This window comes from Maylandia zebra, linkage group LG5 (assembly GCF_041146795.1).
Source record: "Maylandia zebra isolate NMK-2024a linkage group LG5, Mzebra_GT3a, whole genome shotgun sequence".
NCBI lineage: Eukaryota > Metazoa > Chordata > Actinopteri > Cichliformes > Cichlidae > Maylandia > Maylandia zebra.
In genome coordinates, this window is record NC_135171.1 from 35,824,891 (window position 1) to 35,849,925 (window position 25,035).

Below are 25,035 nucleotides of genomic sequence, written 5' to 3' on the forward strand. Positions count from 1 at the left end.
AGCTATTTTGCAATGTAGGTGGCAGCAATTAAAAGGTATTAAAAGCATTTTGCATCTGAACTCACGTATTAATATCATGACTCACATTTTGACTGTCTCCTTTTTACAGAAGTAAATAAGGAGAAACCTGATGACATAAAACGGTTTTAATAACCGTTGCAATAGAAAGAGGGAAAACGAGAGTGTGAAAGGACTCATTCGTGCTCATATGAACTTGGAAAAACTGCATAGAAATGCAGTAATACTACATACAGCGATACTAAAAAGCACACTTGAGAGAAAATATTGGCGGTAATTATCTTGATTAGCAACACTTATTAACTTTTACGCTTCATCTTTGAGGCGAGGCTGTAAAATATTTAGTGGGTGAAAACCTCTCGAGTTTTTTGGATGGAAACTTATTTCCTGTAAAGCAGTGGCTCTAAAACAGCCATGCATCATCGCTGGTGAAGCACAGAAACTCTGCTTGGAGAAAAAAAGAAGCGTTTGCCACCTTGATGACATTTATTTCACCAAATTTATCTTAGATTTTTTTTTTTTGTCTTTTCAATTTATTTATTGTTCACTGTGGATAAAATCTCTCCGCAAGGATTAAAAATATGAAAAATAAAATAAAATAAATAAAAACTCTTCTCCACGAACGTTAGAGGGTGTTGTTTTCAAGCCAATCCTCTATCGGAGCGGAAGGAGATGGCGGATTTATGATGTCATTTCCGACAAGTGATTTATTTTCTCTCCCTTTGTGAACTACTTTAGCTTTTTTACGTTAGAAGAACTGACTTTGGTGTTTGCATTCCTGTAGCGGTAAAACGAGGCAAGTACTTCCATCACTGGTGAGCTTTTTCCCCCCCACTTTCCGCTCTCGAACACTGTCTTGCCAAAGTGCTTCGCTACATTGTAACGCTGTGAGTGTGTGGTAGCTAGGCGTATCCACAATAAAGTAAATATATAAAGTAAGCATGAAATGCGTTTATGTTTTAGTCCGTTTGAGTACAGTGGAGCAGAGTGTCTGTTTCATTCACATTTTTAAGAGAGTCTGTTTAAAAAGTGGCCGCTATGAGGCAGAGTAACATCTCAACACATAATCTCTCTCTCTCTTTCTTTTTAATGCACCCTGTCGTCACTTAATGGTTTACATGTCTTTCTTCTACCGTTGCTCACGTTGATTTCACAGGCAGGTCACCGGAGGAAGCGTAACAGAGCAGGGTCATCATGTCTGCAGAACTGGACTTGTCCACTCCAGAGATCCCTGAGCCTACCCTGCTAGAAAGCATACTGCGCTATGGGTTGTTTCTCGGTGCTATCTTTCAGCTTATTTGCATCCTGGCTGTCATCTTCCCTTCATCCAAGGGCCACGAACAGGTGGGTCTTATAGAGAGGTGTGCTTGCTTGCCCATCCTGAGGGGTGTACTGTGAAGGAAGTTCTGCATAGTCAGGCTTTCTTTGTGTTATCTGAGTATCACTAGAGCAGTTATCCACCGGCTTTGGTAACTGTGGTTTTCTGTTGACATGAAAGCCCAACATTTCTGAAATCGTGATCATCAAGCACTCTCTGTGGTCAAAATAAATGTATGCTTCATCTCCAGTTATGTTTATTTTACTGTTCTGTGTGGTTTTGTTGTTACAGTTTATTTCAGCTGCACAATCCAGCTGTGAGGCTTTTGGTGCAAGTAAATGCTACGCACGGCTAAGACTCTCCTCCAACTTAATAAAAGGGACAGTGAATTCATTTCAGTTTGTCGCCAAAGTGAAAGTAAAATTACTGACTGAGTAGGTTGTTTTAGTGATGAATAGCCAACAAAAGGAACAAATTGATTTTCTAATCTGTGTTTTAGTAGCTGCAGTTCCTTCAGTGTAAAAGCAGTAGGACCAAATATTAAAAAAACATTCATACACTGTATGCATGCAAATTCTCATGACAATGGTTTATAACAAGCTTAAAAGAGAGCCATCTTCATCACACTGAACACTCTGACATTAAATTTAACAGAGCTCGGTAACCCATTGATCTCTGCATACTCCTCCCCTCTGGTTTAGCTTGGGGTAAGGTTGGTTTCATTGAGCATCACAGGAAGGATGTGAATAAGTCTGGGCTCAGGTGAAACAGAGAAGGATGCACAAATCAATAGAACTGAAGCACAATGCAGACAGTTGAGTCAAATTGTCACTGTACACCATATGCCCATCCTGATGTTTTTCTTCTCTTTCATGAGCACCCAACAACTGTTATTCTCGGTTGTTACACACGATGTTATTTTTTTCTTCATTCTTAGAATGACAGTATGAGTTTGAGGGGGTAAAAATTGTAGGTGTATTAGAAATACATTAGGAAATGTCTACAATTGCATGCGCATTTGTTACATCACAGTTAACTTATTCTATTCCCATTTTTAAGGAGATATTAATGTGTAATCATCAACCTAATTTACACTTTTTAGGCTATTTTACTCTGCTTTAGAGTGATATATGGTATAGAGGCTGTGCTGTAACACCACACAGATCCATCATATGTCTTTTGTTATGTCACAGAAGAGTTTAATTGATTACATTATGGTTTCCAATGAGTTAAACACATTAACGTAGTTATACTATGGAACAGCTAATGTTAACATTAGAATACTGAAAGTAAAATAATTAAATTTTTATTATATTTTGCCTGTCACATTTAGAAGTTGATCTAAAAAGAAATGCAGAGAAACTGGGCGCCACTTAGCAAGTGTAGTGCTGAGTCTCTTGTTTTAGAAAGTCTGTGAAGACGGGGCTACTTTCACAATCTCCATAATAACAACTGTCAGGAGAGATTATTTATAGACAAAAGCAATTAAATCCACTGTCAAATTACTCTATTTTCAGGCATCATTATCAGATGCACTGATTACTCTCCACAGTATGTCGCCATTTCATCTTTTTTACAGCAGCCTGCTATCGTTCCTACCCACCAGAACAATGGGAAAGATTACACTCACAGAAACTAGGCTGGCAGAAAATAAAAAGTGCTGAAAAATGTCAGTTTCTTTTGTCTGCTGTGTACAGTATTTGTCTGGGAATTTCATTCAACTGTCTGTTAATACTGCAATAGTTTAATGTAGAGGTGGAAAACTGCAAACTGTATAAACAGCATTGAAAATGTATAATACTTACCCCATGTGGATGGGAAGTCAAATTAAACGCACTCTTTATGACAAGTTTAACATGGGGGAAAAATGATGAATAAAATGACATTAGCATTATATTTACTAGTTATACATGAATCAACTGGCTGTCAGTATGTAAAGTGACCTAAATAGCCTCTAACTTGTGAGCTACATCCTTCTTTCAGCTGCTCCAGGGTTCGGCACTCTGGTGATCTGCCTCCATCTCTTCTATTCTGACCACTGGCCACTGCACTGTACAATGTCCATTGCTTTTACTTCTATGCAGTATGTTGTTGTGGATATTTGCATTATTTTATTAAAGTTATGGTTGTAAAATGCTGGACTTTTATCACTATATTTCCATTCTTAAGTGAGTGCCAAGGACAAATGAAAAGACTGTTCCTTTGGAGGTTGTTCAGGGTGCTCTGTGTTTGCTCTGCAGGAGGAAGCCGAGTCCACTGACGTAAAGGCTGCTGAACAGATAAAGAAACCTAAAGGACCAACACCTCAGCCTCGACAGAAACCAAAGAAAGAGAGCAAAAAGAAGCGATAAATATCTGTGTGCATGTCTGTGCGCGCGCGTGTGTGTATTACCTTGAGAATGTGTGTGTTGGGTCATTGCCAACGTTATAAGAATTTCGTTATTACAAGTATAAGCACTAATTTAAAACAATTAAAAAAAAATTAAAGAGGTGTGTTGAATTTGAGGCACAAGAAAAGGACCAACTACATCCTGTTCAACACATTACAAAAACAGCTCATTATCATGGTGCTTACCAACAGTTTATTTAGTTACACACCGTATTTCATTGGTTGTGTTTGTTATACATTTTCTTTTGTAACAATTGAATATCATTGGTTGAATTGTGTGTTAATAACAAGGAAGAAATAAATGTGTTCTGCAGCCATCCACCTTAGCAGTTTACAGTAATTGCCAAACCTCAGTTTCATGTAAAGAAATGAGAAGGACATCATGACCCAGCCTTCTGTATGACAAAACACATACCTTATAAAACTGTGGTTTGGTGTAGTAAATCATAATGCCATAGATGATACACCAAAGTCTCACATTGTCCAAAAGTACTAGGTTGTGTTTTCACTCTAAATTTGTAATACAACGACTGTATGTTTAAATGTATTCAAAATTCCGAGATAAACAGTGATCAGATTTTTGCTAATCGTTGATGCCCTCAGAAAGCCATTTGGTTGGGATGTTTATTACCTCGTTTAGATCCATTTAGCATTTTATTAAAGCGGTAGTATTGCACATATTTTACATGAACTGTCTTGTATAAAGTCTTGATTTTAATCCAAGTATTCCAGACAAATTCTGGCCATCTTGATGTGCATCTGGGCAGTTATTTTTAAATTAATTTTCATTTCAAAGGTTACTGGGACATAAGAATTGCACGTATAGAGTTACCAGTGAAATTAAAAAGCTTTTGGGAATTCTACTTCCAATATCAGCTATTGCAGAGTTCCGAGGGTTCTATGAGCGACATGGGCCTACATTATAGTGCCTCTGCTTGAATATATCTTCAAGTTAGTTGACTGTGTCATTGAAAAAAGTACTGGGATTGTACGTTTTACTTCTCCTTGAAGTAGTTTCAGTTCTCCGCTTCAACTACTGGAAACTTGATGCGGGAGTGTGGGAGAGGATATCAGCTGATGGATGATAAACACCGCTAAACGCCGACCGGGTTCCGGTATCACTGCACCAGCAAAAACTTACCATTAGGGAAGTGTGTGTCGCTTAGCAACCAATTTTCCCAGTCGGCTAAATGGAGCTTTTCAGCAAACGACAGACGTAAACATACAGGGCACGCGCGTAGTGTCTTATTACCTTTATTATAAGAATGTTTTCAGTCGTGACTAATAAAAAGATATTAGGAAAACCCAAACGGGGGGGGGGGGGGGGTATTTCTGTCAACGCCGCGGCGAATTTAACAGCCGGCGTCGAGTTACGCAAGGTGACGTGGTGAATGCTCCCGACGTTACTGCGTAAAATCCAGCCTCCCCATATTTGCGCTCTCGTGTTTCGTTGGTGATGCATTATCTAGTGCCTTCCCCCCCACGAGGCATGTCTTTTCCACACTACACCACTCCTGCTTCGTCGCACCAATTTACCGCGCCGCCGACCCTTCCCAGCTGAACAGGTTTGCCCGGCCCACCGCAGCCGCTCGGCAGCTGTGCCCCCAACTCCTGAAAGCAGTCCCCGTCATGACCTCCTCCTCCTCCTCCTCCTGTGATTTTGCCGAAATTCGCTAAATGGGATTCGTGGCTGGCCCGGGGTTTCCACAGCAACTGGCCATCCGATTCCATTATTTTTCTAATGAGGACAGCCGTTCGGATCTAACACGGTTCCTCGCTGCGCGTCTCTGATTTTTGGGCTAAATCTCAAGACGCGTCAAAGGTAAGTTAATTAGAGCTCGTAGCAGTTTAGTGCGATAATGCAGATTTATTTCGGCATTCAATGTCGGCTTTTCTTTTTTTTCTTAAAAAAAATGTGTGCTGCGCATTTTTCTCTCACGGATGTTTCACACAGGGATTGATAAGCTACCCCCCTCTTCACTGACTTGTATTTTCATTGTTGCACAGGCCATTCACTCGCACATTTGGCCAGTGCCACTCAGTCTGTGCCAGGGCTAGGTTGTTGACGATTTACTACGCCCCGCAAAATGCAAAGCGTTTGTGCAAATCTCTCATTTTTGTCTTGGCGATCATCACGAACACTCGGGAAGACGCAGCAAATCGGCTGCGCACAGAAAATAAAGCCAACAATCCATCGAAATTCAAAATGGAGCTGTAGCAGCACCTGTTTTGGTTCATCAGGCCGCATATGCGCTGTATGTGAGCCAAACCCTACGACACTCACTGGAGCATTGTCCCTTTTTCATCATTATTATTATTTTTGTCCCGGTTCCCATTCACAAATCACTGTTTACGAGCCTTGTGGGCATCTGTTTAGCAAACACGAACAGTGAACGTTTTTGATTTCAATTTACGATTCTTTCTAATAGCAAAGACATTATCATTTTTGACAGCTGCTGATCCTGTAGGCAGCTACTACCCCACCCCGTGTTTCTTTGATAGCAGCTTTGCTCACAACAACTGGCGTTTAATCCCGTGGAAATAGAGTTTTAATTATGTGGTTAATCTATTTAGAGTTGGTTTGGGGGCTCTGGACGAGCTCCAGCTTATTTCCTTACGGCGGGGGATTCAGGTTTTTGGCTTGAATCATGGGAATGCTCAGTATTGGATGTTATCACTGGATGAAGATGCAAGCATTATGTTAGCAAATTATGAAAGAACATTTAAATACCTTGTTGAATTCTTACAAGTGCATTTCAAGCAAAAAGAGTGCAGGAAGTGGGTGAAAATGCATCATAATCCCCTCATGTGGCTGTGAAAGATTGAAATTTGATATAGGCCTGCAAAAATATATTTTTTTAATGATGTAGGTCTACTTTTTTACAAGTTGCAACAACCCTAGATATCGTCTTAATACCATTTGTTTTGTCCAGTCAACCGTCCAAAACATCAATTTACTCTCATAACAAAGAAAACCAGAAATAAATGACAGAAGCGAAAGCTTCTTTAATGTTCAGTTGTTCATTAAAACTGATTAACTGACTGCCAGTTAACAATCAGACAGGCTGTTGTGAAACAGTATGTGTGTAAAATGACTTTTTCAAGAGAACAGATTCAAAAAGCAGACCCCGACTTTATTTTAAAATCCTGTAAATAATAAAAAAAGGCTGTGTGTAAATGACCTAGAATGACACAGCGTCATTAATAAGATATATAAATTTGTAGACTGAACGACTGATGTCCTGTAAAATTAATCTGGCTACAGCAGCTGTTCCTTTTAGTCCGGATCGCTCGCTGCCAGAGCCACTAGTTAAAGATGGGCGGAAGTGGGTTTTATCAGCTGAGTGCCACAGTGCCCCTCTCCTCTCCACTTATCTTCCTCCACTGCTTTTTTTCCTCGCCTTTGCTGAGTATGTTGGCTTCTAAGGAAGAGGGAAGATGAATTGAGACAGCTAGACAGAGACTTTCACTTTCCAAAGTCTGTGGGATTTAATCATAAAAAGAAATGGGAGGAAAAAAAACACAGAAAATCTGATTTGGGGAGTTACAGGACTAAAATTGGAGAAGGCTCGATAGTTATGCGACTGCATTGTCTTTTTCTCTCTCTGACTTTTGCTATATATAGATGATCTGTACGTTACGCATGTATCTGTGGACTGCATTGTTCATCATGCAACATCTATATGGGAATAAGACAGCGACACTAATGTGCACATTTCCTCTCGTTTTAATCTTGAGGAACCATCATTACTACGCCCCCACCACCACCACCACCCCCTCGCCTCCCCTCCTCTCCCCTCCCAAGGGCAAACCGTAATTTTCCCATTCAGCTGAAACATTGGCTGGAGCTGTCTTTCCTCTCTGCAGCACAGTGGCAACTGTTACCGTCTGTTGTGACTCAGTGAGGTTTGTCGTGGCCAAATGTGCTTATGTGCCTGACCAGACATGTTGAGCTTGTGAGCTCAGCCTTAGATGAAGGATTACGAAGGTTAATATGGAACTCCAAACGTTTTTTGGTTGTTGTTTTTTTTGGCAACCTATGCAAAATAAGAATGACAAAAATGAGAATGATTGCACTAAAACACTCCTCAACTGTAAGTAGTGCTTTAAAGCAGTCATTTTGTCAGAAATTCTTAGGATGGGTCCTTTGCATTATGGCTAATTATGCTATTTAACATTTAGGGACTTGATTGTGTCTACTGAAGAGATAGGTAAAGATGCTGTACACCAGAGAATATTGTTATTGGATGATCAAAGATTTAATGGTTATGTTACTATTTCAGTTTAAGTTGATGTAACAGACAACATCTGCAGTTTTTATTCTGTGCAAGAAAGCATTAAGGTTACTTGAAGCTCATCTACAGCTTCTGCATTATTATTCTGGTGAAGTGGATATCTTCCAGTCTTTTTCGGACTAAATTTTGTCATTGTTTTCTCAAACAATGGTTCCTTGTTGAGATGCGGGCAAAGGGTGGTAAAAAAAAAAGTGGGGGTGGGGTGGGGGCTACAATGATTGTAAAGGCTGCATAATTAGGGATTCGGCTTGAAAATAATTGCAGAAAAACAGCACAGAAGTGTGCTTTGTTGAGTGTGTGTAGATTAAGATATCCGTGAGACAATGAATTACAATGCAGAATTTCAGTAGGACTAACAGATTAACAAGTTTAAAGGTTTAACAGACGGATGCTACCTGGAGACAAACAAAAGTGGTGTATTTTCTCATTAAAAGCTAATCCACAGCAGCAATGTCAATGGCAATCTATCCCAACTGCGTTGAGGAAGCAAAGCTGCAACACAGCTGACTGCAGAAAATGTCAGCTCTGTAGGGATGAGGTTGAAGTTGGGATTCCACCAAGTCATTCTTTGGGGAAAACAGATGTTTTTCCCTTACAAAAATATCGAAGAGCTGAACATATTTACTGATAAAGGCCAGCTTTGACCTGCTGTGCACACGAGGAAATGTCAGGTATGACTGGCATTGTGGATAACTGTGCACTTTGACCCCCTTGTCACTTACACTGGAATCAGTATGGACAGGGTGCAGCATAAAGTCTTTCAGTATGCACAGAATCATTCAGTAGTCTTTCAAGATGGATATGAAAATGATAAAAAGTCATATTGGGGCACATGTAAATTGAAACAAATATTGGCCTGATGCGATGCAGTTGAAGAGCATGAAAGGTGTTAGGACTTGTCTACTTTATATCCTGCATTCCATTTAGGCAGCTGGCTATTATTCCTTTACTTTTTTCTGCTTTCTCCACAGCTTTTGCTCCCTGTTGATGAGCAGAAAGTTTAGATTCATAGGGTATCAAATCCTTAGAATCACTCTCCATACAAGGCAAATCAAGAACCGGTTAATTCCGTTTAACTTTATTTATAGTCTCCATTGAGAACAACACGTATCTCAGTGGACTTTACAGTGAGAGCTAAAGAGGTTATATATGGCCTATATATAATATAGAGAAATCCAACAATCCAGAGCTTACCTTACAGCATGTCTTTACTCTATCTCTTGACATTTAAACCACATATTATGTAACAAATGTGGAACCTTTAAAAAAAAAAAAAAAATACTGAAAGAGTGCCACAAAAATCCCAGCTGCTTACCTCAGCTTTAAGAAGTTTGCAAATTTGAGAAGACACTATCCATTCATGCTCGAAGCCAACTTTCTTTAATAATTAAAGAAAAGTATTTTTAATATTATTATTATGATTATTTGGCGCAAAGCAACATGAGTTTCTGTTTGAAAGAGATTCTGTTTTGCCTTCTTGCTAGATTGACCGCTTTTCTTCTGATTTGGTCATGACCCATAACCCACAGATCAGGTTTGCACGTCTTCACTTCTGTGCCAATCTGCTGAGCCTGTCATGAACTTGTCTAAAAATGTAATTAACACCAGTTGTGATGGGGCCAGGAGCATAAGGAGAGGTACACCCCGGACGGGTCACCAATCTGTTGCAGGGTTAACAGAGAGACCAGAAACCATTCATACTCACACCTAGATTCATCAGTTAATCAAACTCCATGCATGTCTCCATAGAGAACTCGCATGGAAACAGGAAGAATATGCAGAGTCCACACAGAAAGACCCAGGATCTTCTTTCTGTTGACAGTGTTAACCGCAGAAACCAAGATTCATGACAAAAACGTTCACAATATCATGCTGCACTTCCACCTTCCTGTACTGGCAAGTTTAATGCGATGCTTAAAGCTCAGTCAGATAATGACTGAATTATATCAGAATATTGGAGGGTATTCCTGTGGTATTTATTTATTTTTTTTATTGTTTTTGTTGTTCATCTCATCAAAGAGAAAAACTGAAGTATGAACTGAATGTTTGGGCCAAAAGTAGAGGTATATAGAGTAAACCTTGATAACTGTTACACTCCTGTCTGTGAAGTAGGTCACATCAACTGATCCACTACAAGATATTATCTTCCATGAGACAAAGTGCAATATGTAATGGTCTGTAATTGTATCTGGCGTCCTCATAAACACTGGGGTCAGTAATCTGCTTGTGTAGCGTCAGCCATTTCCTTGTTTTTTCCATTGATCTGCAAGTTGGAAAATAGTCCAAGAAATTTTCAGTCTGCATCTCTAGTCCTGGAAAACCATGAAAATGGAGCTCTCCTGCTCCATCTTCCTCCCTCTCTCTCTCCTCTATTCCTTCCTCCCACCCTGCCCTCCTGCTGCTCAGGTGCCTGTTCTTGTTGCAGTCGAGGTGTGTAGTGCAGTCTGCTTCATCTAAAACTGCCAACTCAACTTCACCTCATCTCTCACATATTTTCCAGATCTTACTTACTCTTTTCTTTTGCAAGACTCTACAATGTCTAATTCCATTCTCACCAATCCATAGTCTTTCATTTTATACCCCTATGCTAATGTGGTCACATGTTACCACTTGATATTAGGCCGTTGCAACACCATATTAGGAAAAGGCACAAGGCTCTGCTACAGAGCTACTTCTGTTGTTTACACAAACACGCCGGCTTTGAGGCTTCCGAGGGCGCTGTGGTTTGTACGCTGCTCTGCGAAGTACTAAACTAAGTGCTGGACACTGCAGCTCACATTAAACCTGTGTGTGAGAATCATTACTTCTCCTCATCAGTCTGAGATTGATCCTAATGATTAGTACGTCTTCCAAATCCATTTGAGGCTATCAAAGCCAGAATGAGCGAATCAGAATTGGCTTGAACTCCTCTGCCGAGTGCTTACCCTGCTGAATTTACCACCAGGGAGATATCTGTGCAGTCTCCAAATTCACTGTGGTGCATATACTAATAAAGTTGAAGTGGTGAAATGTAAATTTGGCATGTGTGACACACATGGGTACATGTCATATGGCATTACTGATTTCCTTGAGATCAAAATGTCTTTCCTCTGTGGAATCAGCAATAGACCACAATAACGGGTAACGAGTGAGGGACAAGAAAGGTGTACTATGATAGACGGCAGAGTGGATCCGTGCTTGACAAATTCTGACCCTACCAGCCGATTGTCACGGCAGAAATGGAGGCTCATCAGACCGTTTTTGGAATTTTTGCAAGCCTGTGCGAATTGTAGCCTCAGCTTTCTGCTCTTAACTGAAAGGTGGTGCTTGCAGTGTGGTCTTCTGCTGCTATAGCCCATCTGCTTCAAGATTTGACGTCTTGTGGCTTCAGAGAGGTTCTTCCAAATACCTTTGTAACGAGTCATTATTTGAGTTACTGTTGCCTACCAATTAGCTCAAAGCAGCCGGGCCATTATCCACTGGCATTTGACATCAACTAAGCACTTTCACCCAGAGAATTTCCACTCACTGCATAGTTTCTCTCTTTCAGACCATTAACCATACTATGAGAAAATCTCAGTAGATTAGCAGTTTCTGAAATACTCAGATTAGTCCATGTGACACAAACAGCCATGCTATTTTCCATTTCGATGATCAGTTTGAACACGTTGTCTTGACCATGCCTACATGGCTAAATGCATAATGAGTTGCTAGCATGTGACTGGCTGATATTTGCGTTGATGAACAGGTGTACATAACAATATGGATGTTATGAAGTTTTCATAAATTTCCAGTCACACAGATGTAGTTTGACTAGGGGCAGCTGTGTCTAAGGAGGCAGAACTGGTCATTCACCAGTTGGGAAGTTGATGGCTCAATCCTCTAGGGAATCCCCTAGTAGCATATCGAAGTAACAGAGGACAAAATGAAAAGTTTCCCCGTGTGGTAAGGGCCCACTTTACATGTATCTTATCTTTACCTTTTTTTCTTCTTTTTTTTTCCGTTGAGGCGGATGTTGATCATTAGAGGCGGTCAGTGCAACTGGCCATAATGTTGATTGCCAATGTCTAAAATAGCTCTTTAAATTGATTAACACAATTCCCACTTCCCTGTCCATCTTTGTCTGAAGCCCTATGAGCTTGTCTCAGTATGACTCAGTGTTGCACCATGGGATACATTAACCCCTCCACTGCACCAAATTACATCCTGGCAGGGGCTGAAGCGAAGCTTGCACGACTGCGCTCGTGTTTGAAATCGCTCGTGTACGTTCACACACGCATTGTAGCTTACACGCCAACACAGCTTCACAGTGGGAGCCTTGGATGTCTTTGAGGATTCCCGTACCTGTGTAATTAAGTTATAGTCACACATCACACTTAAAACACCCACTAAGCCTCAGCTGTCTGCGTTGCAGTATACAACAACCACCTACGCGTTCTTTTTACAGCCGCTGCCGGTTCCTTCCTCTTTCCCTTTTAATAAAACTCTGTCCTGTCTGTCAGACTAACACAAGTGTGTTGGAAACATTCATAAGGATACACGGGTTGCTGGAAAAAGGATATGAGACACAACTGTGTTTGGGTGTTAGTGTGCGACTGAGCTTAGTTTCCCAGAGACCAAGGAACAGCTGCTAATGCACAGAAACGCACACACTCGGTCTCGGTTCCAAAGGAACAAGACTGTTTCATGTGTGTGTGACTGTCTCTGTTTCAGCTGGCTTGAAATAGTCGGTCTCGCAGTGACTCACGCCGCTATGCCTGGAGGGGAGGATTGGTCTTGGTGTGTGAACAAGGCACTCTAACTTTCTGTGGGTGCACTTGACTGTCTGAGCATGTTTGTCTTTGTCTGCACTCGGGATGAAGGCGCACTCTTGACTTGTTGCATTTATCGGGCTGTAATAAATGTATTTGACATGAGGATGTGAAGGAAAAGCAGCAGTATAATTACCTGTTGGAGATGAAACTGTTTGTGTCCTTGTCAACTCAGCAGCATTAACACACGGCTTCAGTACGGCCCACAGCTCCTTTGTTTGAAGCTTTGTTTTCCACGTAAATGCTTATTGATTCAAAACAGATTGAATCAGACAGGAACGACCTTGAATCTATGCGTGTTTTTATGTGCCCTCTTCGTGGAGTATTTGCATGCTAAACGGTTTTAACTGAACCTGGAGCAGCTCCAAGGATACTCAACAGCAGACCGGGAGAGCTAAAATGAATGCGATGCTAGAAGCAAGAGTTTTTCTTTTAGGAGAGTGAATGGCTAGAAACTGAAATGGGGTCGCTTCCTTTTCCTGAGTGAACTTCATTTTTCTTTTAATCGTCATCTTTAAAATGTACATTTGTACAGTCACACTGAAATGGTCAGATTTAGTAAACAATTAAGAAAATGAACACTGTATTTAAAAATAACACTGTATTAAATGTCTACTGAAATGGCATCAATAATTAAGGGTTAAAGCATTAGGATGCTTGTGGGTCAAACTGCATTTAAATATTAATAAGAATATCCTCATTCATATGCCTGCCTCTGAGTCAAATTTTGCTGCTAGGACTGGCAGATATGATGGCAGAGATGTTGGATGAAATTGCAAATGCAAAAAAAAAAAAAAACTAAATAAACACTTACTGAATTGGGATACTGTAGGGTTTTGTTTTGTTTTTTTGTTTTTTTTATAGCAGTGTACATGGTCTACAGTATACAGTGATGGCATGTATTTGACTTTTATTGATTAACAGAAGCAGTAGCAAAGCCACTTCGGACCTTAAAGTGCTGCTTACTCATCATTGGCTCTGGTCCCAGGTCTGCACATGGGGGCGGGCAAGAGCAAGCCCAAGGAGCCGGGCCAGCGCTCCATGAGCCTGGATGGTACCATAGGCACAGGCTCCGACAGCGGGCACTTCCACCACCTGGGACCCGCCCAGCAGACCCAAACACCCAACAGGAGCCCTGCCGTCGGAACAGGCAGGCGGGGGCATCAAGGGCAGCACCAGCACGCCCCAACAAATACTCCCGAGCTGGCTCTCTTCGGAGGAGTGGACCACACGGGAACTGTCACATCACCTCATAGAGGACCTCTGTCAGGTAGGAAAAACATTATCATAATGGGTTAGTTGGGGCAAAGTGGACAAGTTTATTTATGTAGCGCCTCTTAACAACAAGCCATGAAAAGACAAGATTTTTTTTAAAAAGTCACCTTTTTTTGATTGTATAAACATATAAAACAGAGTAGAATTAGAAAGATGACTCTGGAAAGTGTAAAGTAAAACTACTGTGAAGCTTTAGTCCCACATTTAAATAAAGTAAATGCAGCAGGAAACAGAAACACATCGTACCCTGATATGAAAGAACTGAGTGGGAACAAACAGTAACCTCCTGTATAATTAGTGAGCTTTTAGAAGTGCTTTTAAAGGCAGATTTTGTTGTTTCTCTTGGTTCCAGTCTTTATGCCAACACGAGCTAACTGCCTGTGTGAATGTGGTCGTGAAACGGATTCAATAAATCTGACGAGAACTTTGATGTCTCTGTCAGCCTACGGACTTGCTTTCAGTTTGAGATCACAAAAGTCCCAAAGTGGATGGGGGGGGGGAAGAAGCAAAATCTGATTCATAATGAGTCACATTTACACAGAAAAATATTTAAAAGCATCTTTTTTTTTTTTTTCTCACTATCTAAGAGCCAGACTTAAAAACTTCTTTTCGTCTTTGAAGCACCACATGTCACGCTGTCCATATTTTATTTACTGGATATATTTAAACTGTAATGTGCCTAAACCAGCCAGATGGCTGGGTTAATGTTGCTCCATCCAGAGAGCAAAGGCCTGCTGGTATATGAAGAACAGTTCTGCTGGTTGCAACCTACTGCTGCGCACCTAATGAGCCAATCAATGATCGGCTGAAGAATTCCCCAGTTTAGGTCTCAAGTTCATTAAATAAAGCTACATAGAACCCCATTAATATCATACCTTTGTCCTTCAAGGGCGGTCAGACAGATGCTGTCTGAATGTCAATATTTTTCATTAGATACATTTTCAGAGCAGCAGTAGAATACCTTAACATCCAACCCTAAAAAGCTGAAAATTCAAGGGCTAGGTCACAGTGCTAAAAATCACACACGTTATTCATTATATATATGTTATTATTATTATTATTATTATTAGAATAATATTTTTATTATTCCACTGGTTTTTAACTGATGATTTTCTTCTTCAAATTTAATTGAAAAACTGACTGGCGACAGCCTGAGAGGGTTTGGGCTTGAGACAAGATGAGGGAATCTTTGCTAAATTAAATGCAGAACAGTGGTGTGCTTTTAAGTTTACCTTGTTTTTAGATCCCTGGGAAACCAAATTGTACCTAAAAAATAAATTTCCCAGCTCTGTTAAACCAGTGTCATTGATCTTAAGTGGAAATACCCTTTTGTGTGCTAAATGTCTTTATTTCAGTGTCTGTATTGTTCCCCAAATGAACGTTTCTGTTTCTCCGTGGTCTCTTTCAGGAGGCGTCACTACATTTGTGGCTTTGTATGATTATGAGTCACGAACAGCATCTGATCTGACCTTTAGGAAAGGGGACCGGCTGCAGATTGTCAACAACACGTAAGAATCAAGAGTCATCCCACTGTAACTCTAGTAGTGATGCCACACAGTCACAGAGATGTGAATGAACAGATTTCTTGGTGCACACGTGATCTGTGACGCGCACATATGTGGACATGAATGAACACGCGGTGATAGTCAGATCTGGTAACTGTCGATCCTTCCCATCTGTTTACTAAAAGTGAGCAGAACAGCTCTGCGCTAATGCATTCTGTTCCTCATGGGCAACTGTGATCATCATAATCTTTTAAGAGACTTCAGAGGGAGCATTTTGTACCGAGATATAGATAGAAACAGGACAAAACAGGTTCAAGTGAAATTACGTTGTTTTTTTTTGGGGGGGGGGGTAATTTTTGCGAGTTTTTTCAAGCTGCTGTTTCTAAGCTAAACATCTGCAACATAACTCTCTTGCAGGTGTTTACAATCACAACAATTTTTTGTTTTCCTATGAGCTCTTTCTATAACTTCCTACTATAAGTCTGCTCTGCTGGTATTTATTGAGAGCCTGGCACTACATAATTGGGCTGAAAAGTAGAATAAATACATAATGAAGCATTACAAAACAGTGCTTAGTAGTTAGATGAGTTTAGCCAGGCTGTATTTCTAAGGCCTAAAGTGGACATTTATGGAAGATAAATGAAATATATTCATACTCTCCTATAGTATTAGAATCCCACATTGAAATGGAAAATCAAAGTTAAATCAGCCCACTGTGTAATCCCACAGCTTATGCAGCTCGTCTGCTATCTGTCTGTGCCGTGCTGCGTGCCTTGCCGTGTCTCCTTGCTGCATTTTGATGTGTCTGCTGTGTCTGTTATCTCTCCCTCTCTTTCTTTCTCATGCTTCATGGTTTCTCCTAGGAAAAAGTACAGCTTCAGGTCAGTAATATTTAATGCAATAAAAAAAAACCCTCATGCAACCTTTTCTTCACCGTCCCTGCGATCCTTGCATTTGCTTCATCGTGAAGTGGTAAATAGAGATGGACTAATTCTATATCTCCTATATAAAACATATTGCATGTTTCTACATAGAGCTAAAGTTGAATCTAAGATGGGACAAGTGGAATAAAAGGTTGCCTGCATTTATTTTCCATCTTACCAATTTTTTTTTTTTTTCTTAACTCCATCCTATCAACTTTGCGGGATGAGGTTTTTTAAGTTTCACTTTTGCAGTGTAAATGGCACTATGGTTTTCAGTCAAATGATGTGGAAGTTTAACTGGATGGATCATATCAGAGGGCACTGTTTCAAAGTTACTGGAATATTTCAGGGATAAATCCAGTAATGTTCAGTTTTTTCTCATTGGCAACAAATCCCATAAGTCCAAAGCCATTGATAAATGAATGCACGGTCTTTCCTACAAACTAAAGCTCAAACTGGTCCCCAATACATGTGCAGTTTCCCTCAGTTTACATCATTAAATCAAATTTTTTAGCTTCTTATATTCTTGGGTCTTTGAGCAAAAGACAAGGTTGTTCCTCATCAATGAAATATGGTGCTGATTTTGAATAAACTTTAAATATCTCTAATTGCCTTGTTCAGTTTTGTTCGTGATTGACTCTCACTCTCTCTTCATCTCTCTGTCTCTCTCTTTCCCTCACAGAGAAGGGGATTGGTGGCTCGCTCGCTCCCTGACAACTGGAGAGAGCGGTTATATCCCCAGCAACTATGTGGCTCCATCCGACTCCATCCAAGCAGAAGAGTACGTTATCCACTCTTTGTTCTCCTCATGCGATTTACCCTGCAGTTTATTTACATCTAAAGCTGGTTTTCAGTGCAGAACCTGCATGTAGTTGTGCTCTGCACGCATTTTAATGATCCATGCATGATAAGGCCATGTTTACAAATAAAGAGTACTGACATACAGTTCATACATATAATCCAAACGTAGCTCTGCATTCCTGCTCCAGCTGCTCAGTAGTAGCTCGTCACTGATCTCGCTCTCTGTGGCCCACTTTGGCAGGTGGTATTTTGGGAAGATCACTCGACGTGACTCGGAGAGGCTCCTTCTCAACCCTCAGAACAGACGAGGAACTTTCTTGGTGAGGGAGAGCGAGACTACTAAAGGTGAGAAAGCAGACATTTGCATCACTTCAGAGACTACAGTCATTATCATGAACCATTATCAAGAACAATTAGCTCTTCTGCCTGTCTGCAGTCACGTAATGATGCATTAAATCAGCCTGAGTGCTTTTTTTTTTTTTTCTCACATTAAAACTATCTAGCAGCAGTGTTCGACCTGCACAAAGTGGCATTTCTTTATTTGACCAACAGGCTTTTGGCAGGCGTATTTTCGTTTTTTCAGGCTGATGACATGTGCAAAACGTGGATCAACATGATTCTTCTAAAATGTATTGTAACTGTGTTTAGGCCTCCCAAGTATAAATAAATAAAAATTATATCATACATACACTATGAGATTTGACATTTTGACAGCAGGGATTCGAAGACATTAAAAAGATTTCCACTGAAAACTATTTTTATGCTAAAGTGGTTTCATTGTTTAAGTAAAATGCAGATGCTCTCTTTTTTCAGCTTTTTTTTAAATGCTTTAATGTGCCGTTTTCATTTTGGTGTGGGACAGTGCAAGCACAACAAATGTATGGGCTCATGTTTTCCCCCCTTTAAACATTTCGCACACTAAGCAATTAGTTGAGGTGGCAAAAACTGCTGATAAGTTGATAATTAAAACAAGAATTAGTTGTTGGCGTAATGAAATTGTGAAATGATCAGTTTTTCAGTTGTTTCCTTACACTCCATGATTATCTAGTAAAACTGTCTCTGTAAAACATGTTTAATAAAACCCCAAGATTTCTTAATTTTTCACACATTAAAAATGTGTGAGGTGGGCAAAATAATAAAGCGATGACACTTTTTCTGCCTCCCTGGAGGCTTACACAGAGTAGCAGATGTGCTTTGAAATAAGTAGATCTTCAGGGACTCAATTTGAAAGAGGTAGAACCTGCTAATTAAGTCATTTGTTAACTTTCACACTGGCCTGCGGCGCTGTGTCTTTGTTCTCTGGGCTTGTGGCAGAGTTTTGCATCTTTCGCTGAAAGTCTGCACTCAGATCTGGTCCCTGTGACGTAAACTGACTCTTTAGGGGGCTGTTTTGGAGGAAGTAAAAGGAAAAGATTGGAATGGGTTGGGCTTGTGAATGGATAGGGGTGAATCACTCTGCCAGAACTAGGTCATCTTAGAAGGTTGCTGGATTTTCCCCCGGCTATAGGTCCATGTTCTCCCACCACACACACACACACACACACACACACACACACACACACACACTGAGAAGAGGGGAGAACTGTGAACACTTGTAGGAAAAAGGGGAGGATTTGGGAGAATAGGAGGAGCTGTTGGCAGAAGATGCCATGGCCTCTGGGTATGTTCTGTATAAGATATCAAATGTGAGGCTCGCAGTGAGACAGAGATGAGCATGAACATGCCTCTTGCATGTTGAAAAAGATGAATCTTATCATTCAAGGTTCAGGCTACAAGCACTCACATTGTGACCCTGTTAAAGAAACCTTTCCTCTGAGCTCTTGACAGGTTTTTGTCTCTCTCATGTCACATACCTAAGAAGAAATGGTGTGAAGTGGCTAAATGCTGTAGTAGTTGTAATCATGTAAAGGCTCTTTAGCTTTCAGAATATGAATAAAGGATAATTCAGTTTTACATGTTTAGTTTTAAATCTGGAAGTGAAGGTACTTGAGTAGTACTATAGTGGTGATAATGATTTGGTACATTTGCTTGATGCACTTGGGGAAGTCTGTCTTTCCTGCTCTAGAGTTTCTTTCTAATGAGAGAATAGGTCAGTCAGTGAAACTCCAGATCGAACACAATTTATTTTTTTTCATTTTCTTTCATGTCTCACTGTAAAGCTTAGGTTTGCTAAGTGAGTTCAGTCCTTTTTTAAATCGCATCAAGTTTGAGTCCTGTCACATTTCTAAGTTATTTGCATTTTGTTTGTTTTTACCTAATCGGCTATTTTGTCATCATTATTCTTGTGAAATGTAGTTTTGTGAAAAACTGTTGGACAAAACAAGGTTAATGAAACTTTCTGTAGTGTTGGGCAGTGGATAAGGACAAAGGCTTAGTTATTTGGCCATTAATCCAACCAGCAGGGTCTTAAATAGCCAAAGCGCAGCTGCTAGGAAACTCCAGAGAGCAGCTGCCAGACGGGCCAGGAGCAATGTGGTTTTATTGTTCTAACCTGTCTCTGTCTGTTTTTGTCTTGCTCACAGGGGCGTATTGCCTGTCAGTGCTGGATTATGATAACACCAAAGGCGCTAATGTTAAACATTACAAAATCAGGAAACTGGATAGCGGAGGTTTCTACATCACTTCACGCACCCAGTTCACCAGCCTACAGCAGCTAGTCTTCCACTATCGCAGTAAGTACTCGGGTGCATGTAGTCACCAAAAGTTAGGAAATGTCAACTGCATTGATGGTAACTCTTAACCTTTCCTCATTCAGAGCACTCTGATGGACTGTGCCACGCTCTAACAGATGTTTGTCCAGTGACCAAACCTCAGACGCAGGGACTGGCTAGGGATGCCTGGGAGATCCCCAGAGAGTCTCTCCGCCTTGACGTCAAACTGGGACAGGGCTGCTTTGGAGAAGTCTGGATGGGTAAGAATCCCTAACATACCTTAGCAGATGGGTTAAACTTTTATGATGCAACATGAGCATCATTTACTCTTTCTTGTTAAAACTAGGAAACCTTTTATATTTGGAGAGTAGGTGGACTAAGAGGAGTAAGGACAGCAGTTTACTGTAGAAGCAATGTCTTTTTGTCTGGCTTCTGACAGGTACGTGGAACGGTACAACACGAGTAGCCATTAAGACTCTAAAGCCCGGCACCATGTCTCCAGAGGCCTTCCTTCAAGAAGCACAGGTCATGAAGAAGCTGCGGCACGAAAAGCTGGTCCAGCTGTACGCCGTTGTGTCTGAGGAGCCCATTTATATTGTAACAGAGTATATGAGCCAAGGTAGCGCATGACAGCAGACTGTGTCAAGAGATGGTTCTCAAACCTGCTTGATACTCGGACAAATTCATAATCCTCTTTACTAATTCTTGTTCAAAAAAGGGGGAAAGGGATGTTTACATTTGACATATTATCAGCTTAGGTTTGTGTAAATTAAATAATATTGGGTTTGTGTTCACAGGCAGCTTACTGGACTTTCTTAAAGGCGAAGCTGGAAAGCTGCTTCGTCTGCCTCAGCTGGTAGACATGGCTGCTCAGGTAAAACTACAAAAGATCAGTGTGCTTAAGTGCATCATCTAACCACCAAGAATTCAATACTAAAAGGTGTACTACATGGAAATTTAAATTTCTCGTCCTCTCTCCTTCCAGATTGCAGCAGGCATGGCCTACGTGGAGAGGATGAACTATGTCCACAGGGACCTGCGTGCTGCAAACATCCTGGTAGGAGACAGCCTCGTGTGCAAGGTGGCTGACTTTGGTCTGGCAAGACTCATTGAAGACAATGAGTACACTGCAAGACAGGGCAAGTCTCCTCTTCCTACTTAAAATATTTACACTCAAATCAGAGAGAGAGAAGTTTGGTTACAGAAGAAAAAGTGACTTATAAGAATAAGATGTCCTAAAGTGTTTATAACATGCCACACTGAGTTTCATAATGTTTTCTTAGGAGCCAAGTTCCCAATCAAATGGACAGCACCGGAGGCAGCTCTGTATGGTCGTTTCACCATTAAGTCAGATGTCTGGTCCTTTGGTGTGCTGCTCACAGAGCTGGCAACTAAAGGCAGAGTTCCCTATCCAGGTAAAAGCTCCACCTGACAGGATAAACCCACATAATAATTTCAGTTTCTTATTCAAATAAAAAAAATAAATCGCGTTGTATGATTTAAAATAATTCAATATTTGATAAACCTCTTGCGCTGTGAGACAGAATTGACCAAAACTAGCTGATACCTTTCTACACATCCAATAGGCAAATCACATAAGTTGCACCATATAAGGTGTTTTAGCATACCCACAATTGCTGCACATCTGCAAATCTTCTCCTTTTCTTGCTACATCTGACTTGATCAGCTGTTGTCATTGATATCTGCTCTGCTCACTGATCAGGATGTTTCTGCTGCCATCCCAGCCTGAACCAGCTTCCCACCCCTGCAGGCTGGGAAGGTCCTGGATCAGAGCCATACCACAAAAGGATTTCTGTCCAAAAATCTAACTTACTGTTTTTCTTGACAGGTATGGTTAACCGAGAAGTGCTTGACCAAGTGGAGCGTGGCTACAGGATGCCTTGTCCAGCAGAGTGCCCAAGCTCCTTGCATGAGCTCATGCTTTCCTGCTGGAGGAAGGATCCAGAAGAGAGGCCTACATTTGAGTACCTGCAGGGCTTCCTAGAGGACTACTTCACCTCCACAGAACCCCAGTATCAGCCTGGGGAGAACCTATAGAACCGTATATCGAATTGAACCTGGTGAGAAGGGGAAAGGGCCTCAGCACAGAATGATCTGCACTAACAGACCTCAGAGGAGCTCCTGTTTAAGGATCTGAGCCTGTGAAACTCAGTTGTGAGGAATTTGAGATTCATCTGTGGAAGTAAAACCGAAATAGAAACCGGCAGAAGTCCCCTCATGTGCCATAACGGAACTTCTACAGAAGAACCTGAAGAACCTCCTTTCTGCAAGAACTCACTGTTTACTTAAGTTCTCTTGCAGTAAAGAGGTTGAGCTGTAGAAGGCAAACTCTTGCTGGACTGACTGTGGCTCTGATTGAATCGATTGACTAAACTTGCGGGTAAATGTTTTGGAGAGATGCGACCGATGTGGGAGGAATCAAATCAGGATCTACAGAAAGGGCAAGAGGAGAAAAGATAAAGCTCCTGTCGAAGAGAGTAAGAGGGAGGATATTTCAATCAGGCATGAGCTGTTTAGTGAAACCTCCCTCTTTCCCTCTTTTGTTGCGTCTCTACACCATCGTCTGGTACCTTTTCCGCCCACAGAAGAGCACTGCCCCTGTGGCTCAGGTGCCAAAGGAAAGTCTGTCTCTCTTGAAATCCTTTATCTCATTTCTTCCCCTCTTCCTCTATTTCTGTCTGACTTTCAGCATTTCTCTCCAGTTTTCTCAAGTGCTGCTTCTTCAAAGTGTCTCCAAATAACTCAGCTCTGGAACTCAACTTTGCATCTTTATTTTTATGTTTACTTGGACAGTACTCGTCCTGTGGTTTCAGGTTTTGTTTTTGTGGCAGACAAAAGTATCTGACAACACTTTATTTTGTGGATTTTTCTGTGACTTTCAATAGACAGGCTATTAAAATAGCCATAATGGTAGTGCCAGGGTAAATGTACTCAACAGGCAGGTTCTGTAACACTTAAATTAGGTAACTTAAATTAACAATTGAGGGCTCTCTCTTGTTTAATCATCACCCTGTCCTTTTCTAGCTGTATTTCTTGACATACATAATAAACAGCCTGCTGGAACCAACCTTGATTAAAAATGTCTTTGATGCAGATAGTGTCTGAGTGCTTGTTTTGATTGACTTAATTTAACTGGAAAGTTGCATTGAAATAAGCACTGTCGCCGTGGCACTAAAGGCCACCTTCAGTGAATATCTCTGAACCATAAGTGAGGGGAAAAGTTCCATCATTTATGTGAACTACTAAGAGGTTGATGATGCTACTACTGGTAAATATCAAAGTCAGGATGGGAAAAGCCTCTTTGGGCCTGTGCCAAACAAATCACATTTCTTTACTGCTATCCATGTATATACTGTTTTATTATCAATGGGGCTTCCTTGTTGTTGTGGTTTTTTTTTTTTTTTAAACATACTATGATTTTTCTGAAATTAAAACTCCCCAGTAAACTCCATGCTAGCAAGTAAAAACAAACTTCTCAACAAGACAGGTTTTCATTTACCTCACATGTGTCGTCCCTATGAAATATGCAACCAGGCAGCCCTAATGAAACTGTAAAACTCTGATCAGGTAACCCCAATAAAACTGTGTTTATGACTTAAATATAAAAGTTGATTTATGAAGCCAGTTAGCATGTTTTTTTTGTTTTTTTTTTTTGTTTTTTTTTTTGGTGCCATTCTTCTCTTGAACATTGGCTGGGTTTGTATTTATGCTATACTTTACATCAACATGTGTCTGTTTACTTCATGTTCAGGTCAGGCCCGGAGATCATATACAGACTTCTGAAACTATTTTTCTTTTTCTTTTCTTTTTTTTACATCTCAACCACTGCAGCCAGTTCTCACTGTCATATTGTACATACTGTAGCTGTACCATGTATGCCACTAAATGGCAGGGTTATGTTGGATGTCACACATTTTGCAGTGATTTGTTTCATAAAGTAGCCAATAGAACAGCAAGTGTAAAGTTGGAGGTTGTTGCCAACAAAAACAACAATGCCGCTTATCAAACTAGGAGGCATACAGCAATAAAATGAATATCATGAAAATATGATCCAGTGACAGTTAATGATGACTAATATTCTGAAACCACAAAAAAAGGGAAGTTGGGTTGTGATGCGATGGTTTGACATGATAAATGAGGTCAAAGATGTAAATAGTATCTTAAACAAATGACTGTGACTATCATGTAATTTGTTTTTGTATAGTTTCTTTCATTGCACCTCCATGCTGAGGTTTTTACAGTGACACGCCTGCTCCCAAAATATTAATAAGATGCTACTGTACATGGGGCTTAAGGAATGTTTCTTCTTTTTTATTTTTAGCCATGTTCTATTTGAAGCCTCTGTTTCTGCAAAAGACAATTCAGAATTGGGCTTGAGATATTTATGTATATCTTTCCATGAACATATTAATAGTATGTTCCTCTTTTAGAAAGGGTAAATCCCAATTTGTTTTGACACTCTGAACTGCCTGCAAGTCATTGGGACAATGTCAGTGGGCCCATGACAAGTATGAGTAATGCCAAGGTCTGATTGGATTTTCTGTGCTATATTTAATAAGTGTCTCAGTCTTTTTTTTTCTTTCTTTTTTTTTTTTTTTTTTATAAATCTATGCAGTTTCAGTCTGAAATTCCTGCAACTTTATGGCCATTTTGTTCTAAAAACAAACTATGATCATAAACAGAAGGTGTGAGCATTTTGTAAGGACTTCTTTTGTCTTTCTTTCTTTTTTGTTCCAATGTAACAAGATTGAAATAGGTATTGTGCCACTTTATGTTGATCTTTAAATGTGCAATAAATTATATTTCAAATGTGTTTTGATAAGGGTGTGTGCTGGTGTGTGTGCTATCTTAGGATTACAAAATTGTGTGTCACACTACTTGTTATGACTCATTAACTTCTTCATAAAGTTGTCAGTATGCAGCACCATGAGCATGTGATGATCATTGGTTCAGTGTGCTGCAGTTTCTGGAATATTTAGGCCAGTGGGCTTACAGTATTAGATTTTTTTTTTTTATCTGATGTAAACCCTGTATGTTCAGATATATTCA

The 25,035-nt window shown here is 40.4% G+C and overlaps 2 protein-coding genes across 6 annotated transcripts; both read left to right on the top strand.

The window, feature by feature from the left end:
- Nucleotides 1-663: 663 nt before the first annotated feature.
- Nucleotides 664-4,410, top strand: manbal (mannosidase beta like). 3 transcript variants are annotated; one of them, XM_076884288.1, is made up of 3 exons: nucleotides 664-818; nucleotides 1,179-1,362; nucleotides 3,577-4,410. In XM_076884288.1, the coding sequence occupies exons 2-3, from the start codon at nucleotides 1,213-1,215 to the stop codon at nucleotides 3,685-3,687; spliced, it is 261 nt and encodes an 86-aa protein (XP_076740403.1). In that variant the 5' UTR covers nucleotides 664-818; nucleotides 1,179-1,212; the 3' UTR covers nucleotides 3,688-4,410. The 3 variants fall into 3 exon arrangements, with proteins under 3 accessions (XP_076740403.1, XP_076740404.1, XP_004547662.1); XM_076884289.1 differs by lacking the exon at nucleotides 3,577-4,410 and adding an exon at nucleotides 3,320-3,558; XM_004547605.2 differs by having other exon boundaries at nucleotides 685-833; nucleotides 1,175-1,362.
- A 680-nt stretch (nucleotides 4,411-5,090) lies between these two features.
- Nucleotides 5,091-24,799, top strand: LOC101476411 (proto-oncogene tyrosine-protein kinase Src). Of its 3 annotated transcripts, none has more exons than XM_004547606.3 (13): nucleotides 5,091-5,547; nucleotides 13,735-14,080; nucleotides 15,494-15,593; nucleotides 16,454-16,471; nucleotides 17,196-17,294; nucleotides 17,556-17,659; nucleotides 19,837-19,986; nucleotides 20,070-20,225; nucleotides 20,405-20,584; nucleotides 20,763-20,839; nucleotides 20,951-21,104; nucleotides 21,249-21,380; nucleotides 21,815-24,799. In XM_004547606.3, exons 2-13 carry the CDS (start codon nucleotides 13,807-13,809, stop codon nucleotides 22,021-22,023), a joined length of 1,653 nt encoding a protein of 550 aa, XP_004547663.1. In that variant the 5' UTR covers nucleotides 5,091-5,547; nucleotides 13,735-13,806; the 3' UTR covers nucleotides 22,024-24,799. The 3 variants fall into 3 exon arrangements, with proteins under 3 accessions (XP_004547663.1, XP_004547664.1, XP_004547665.1); XM_004547607.3 differs by having other exon boundaries at nucleotides 13,799-14,080; XM_004547608.3 differs by lacking the exon at nucleotides 16,454-16,471.
- The last annotated feature ends 236 nt before the right edge of the window (nucleotides 24,800-25,035 follow it).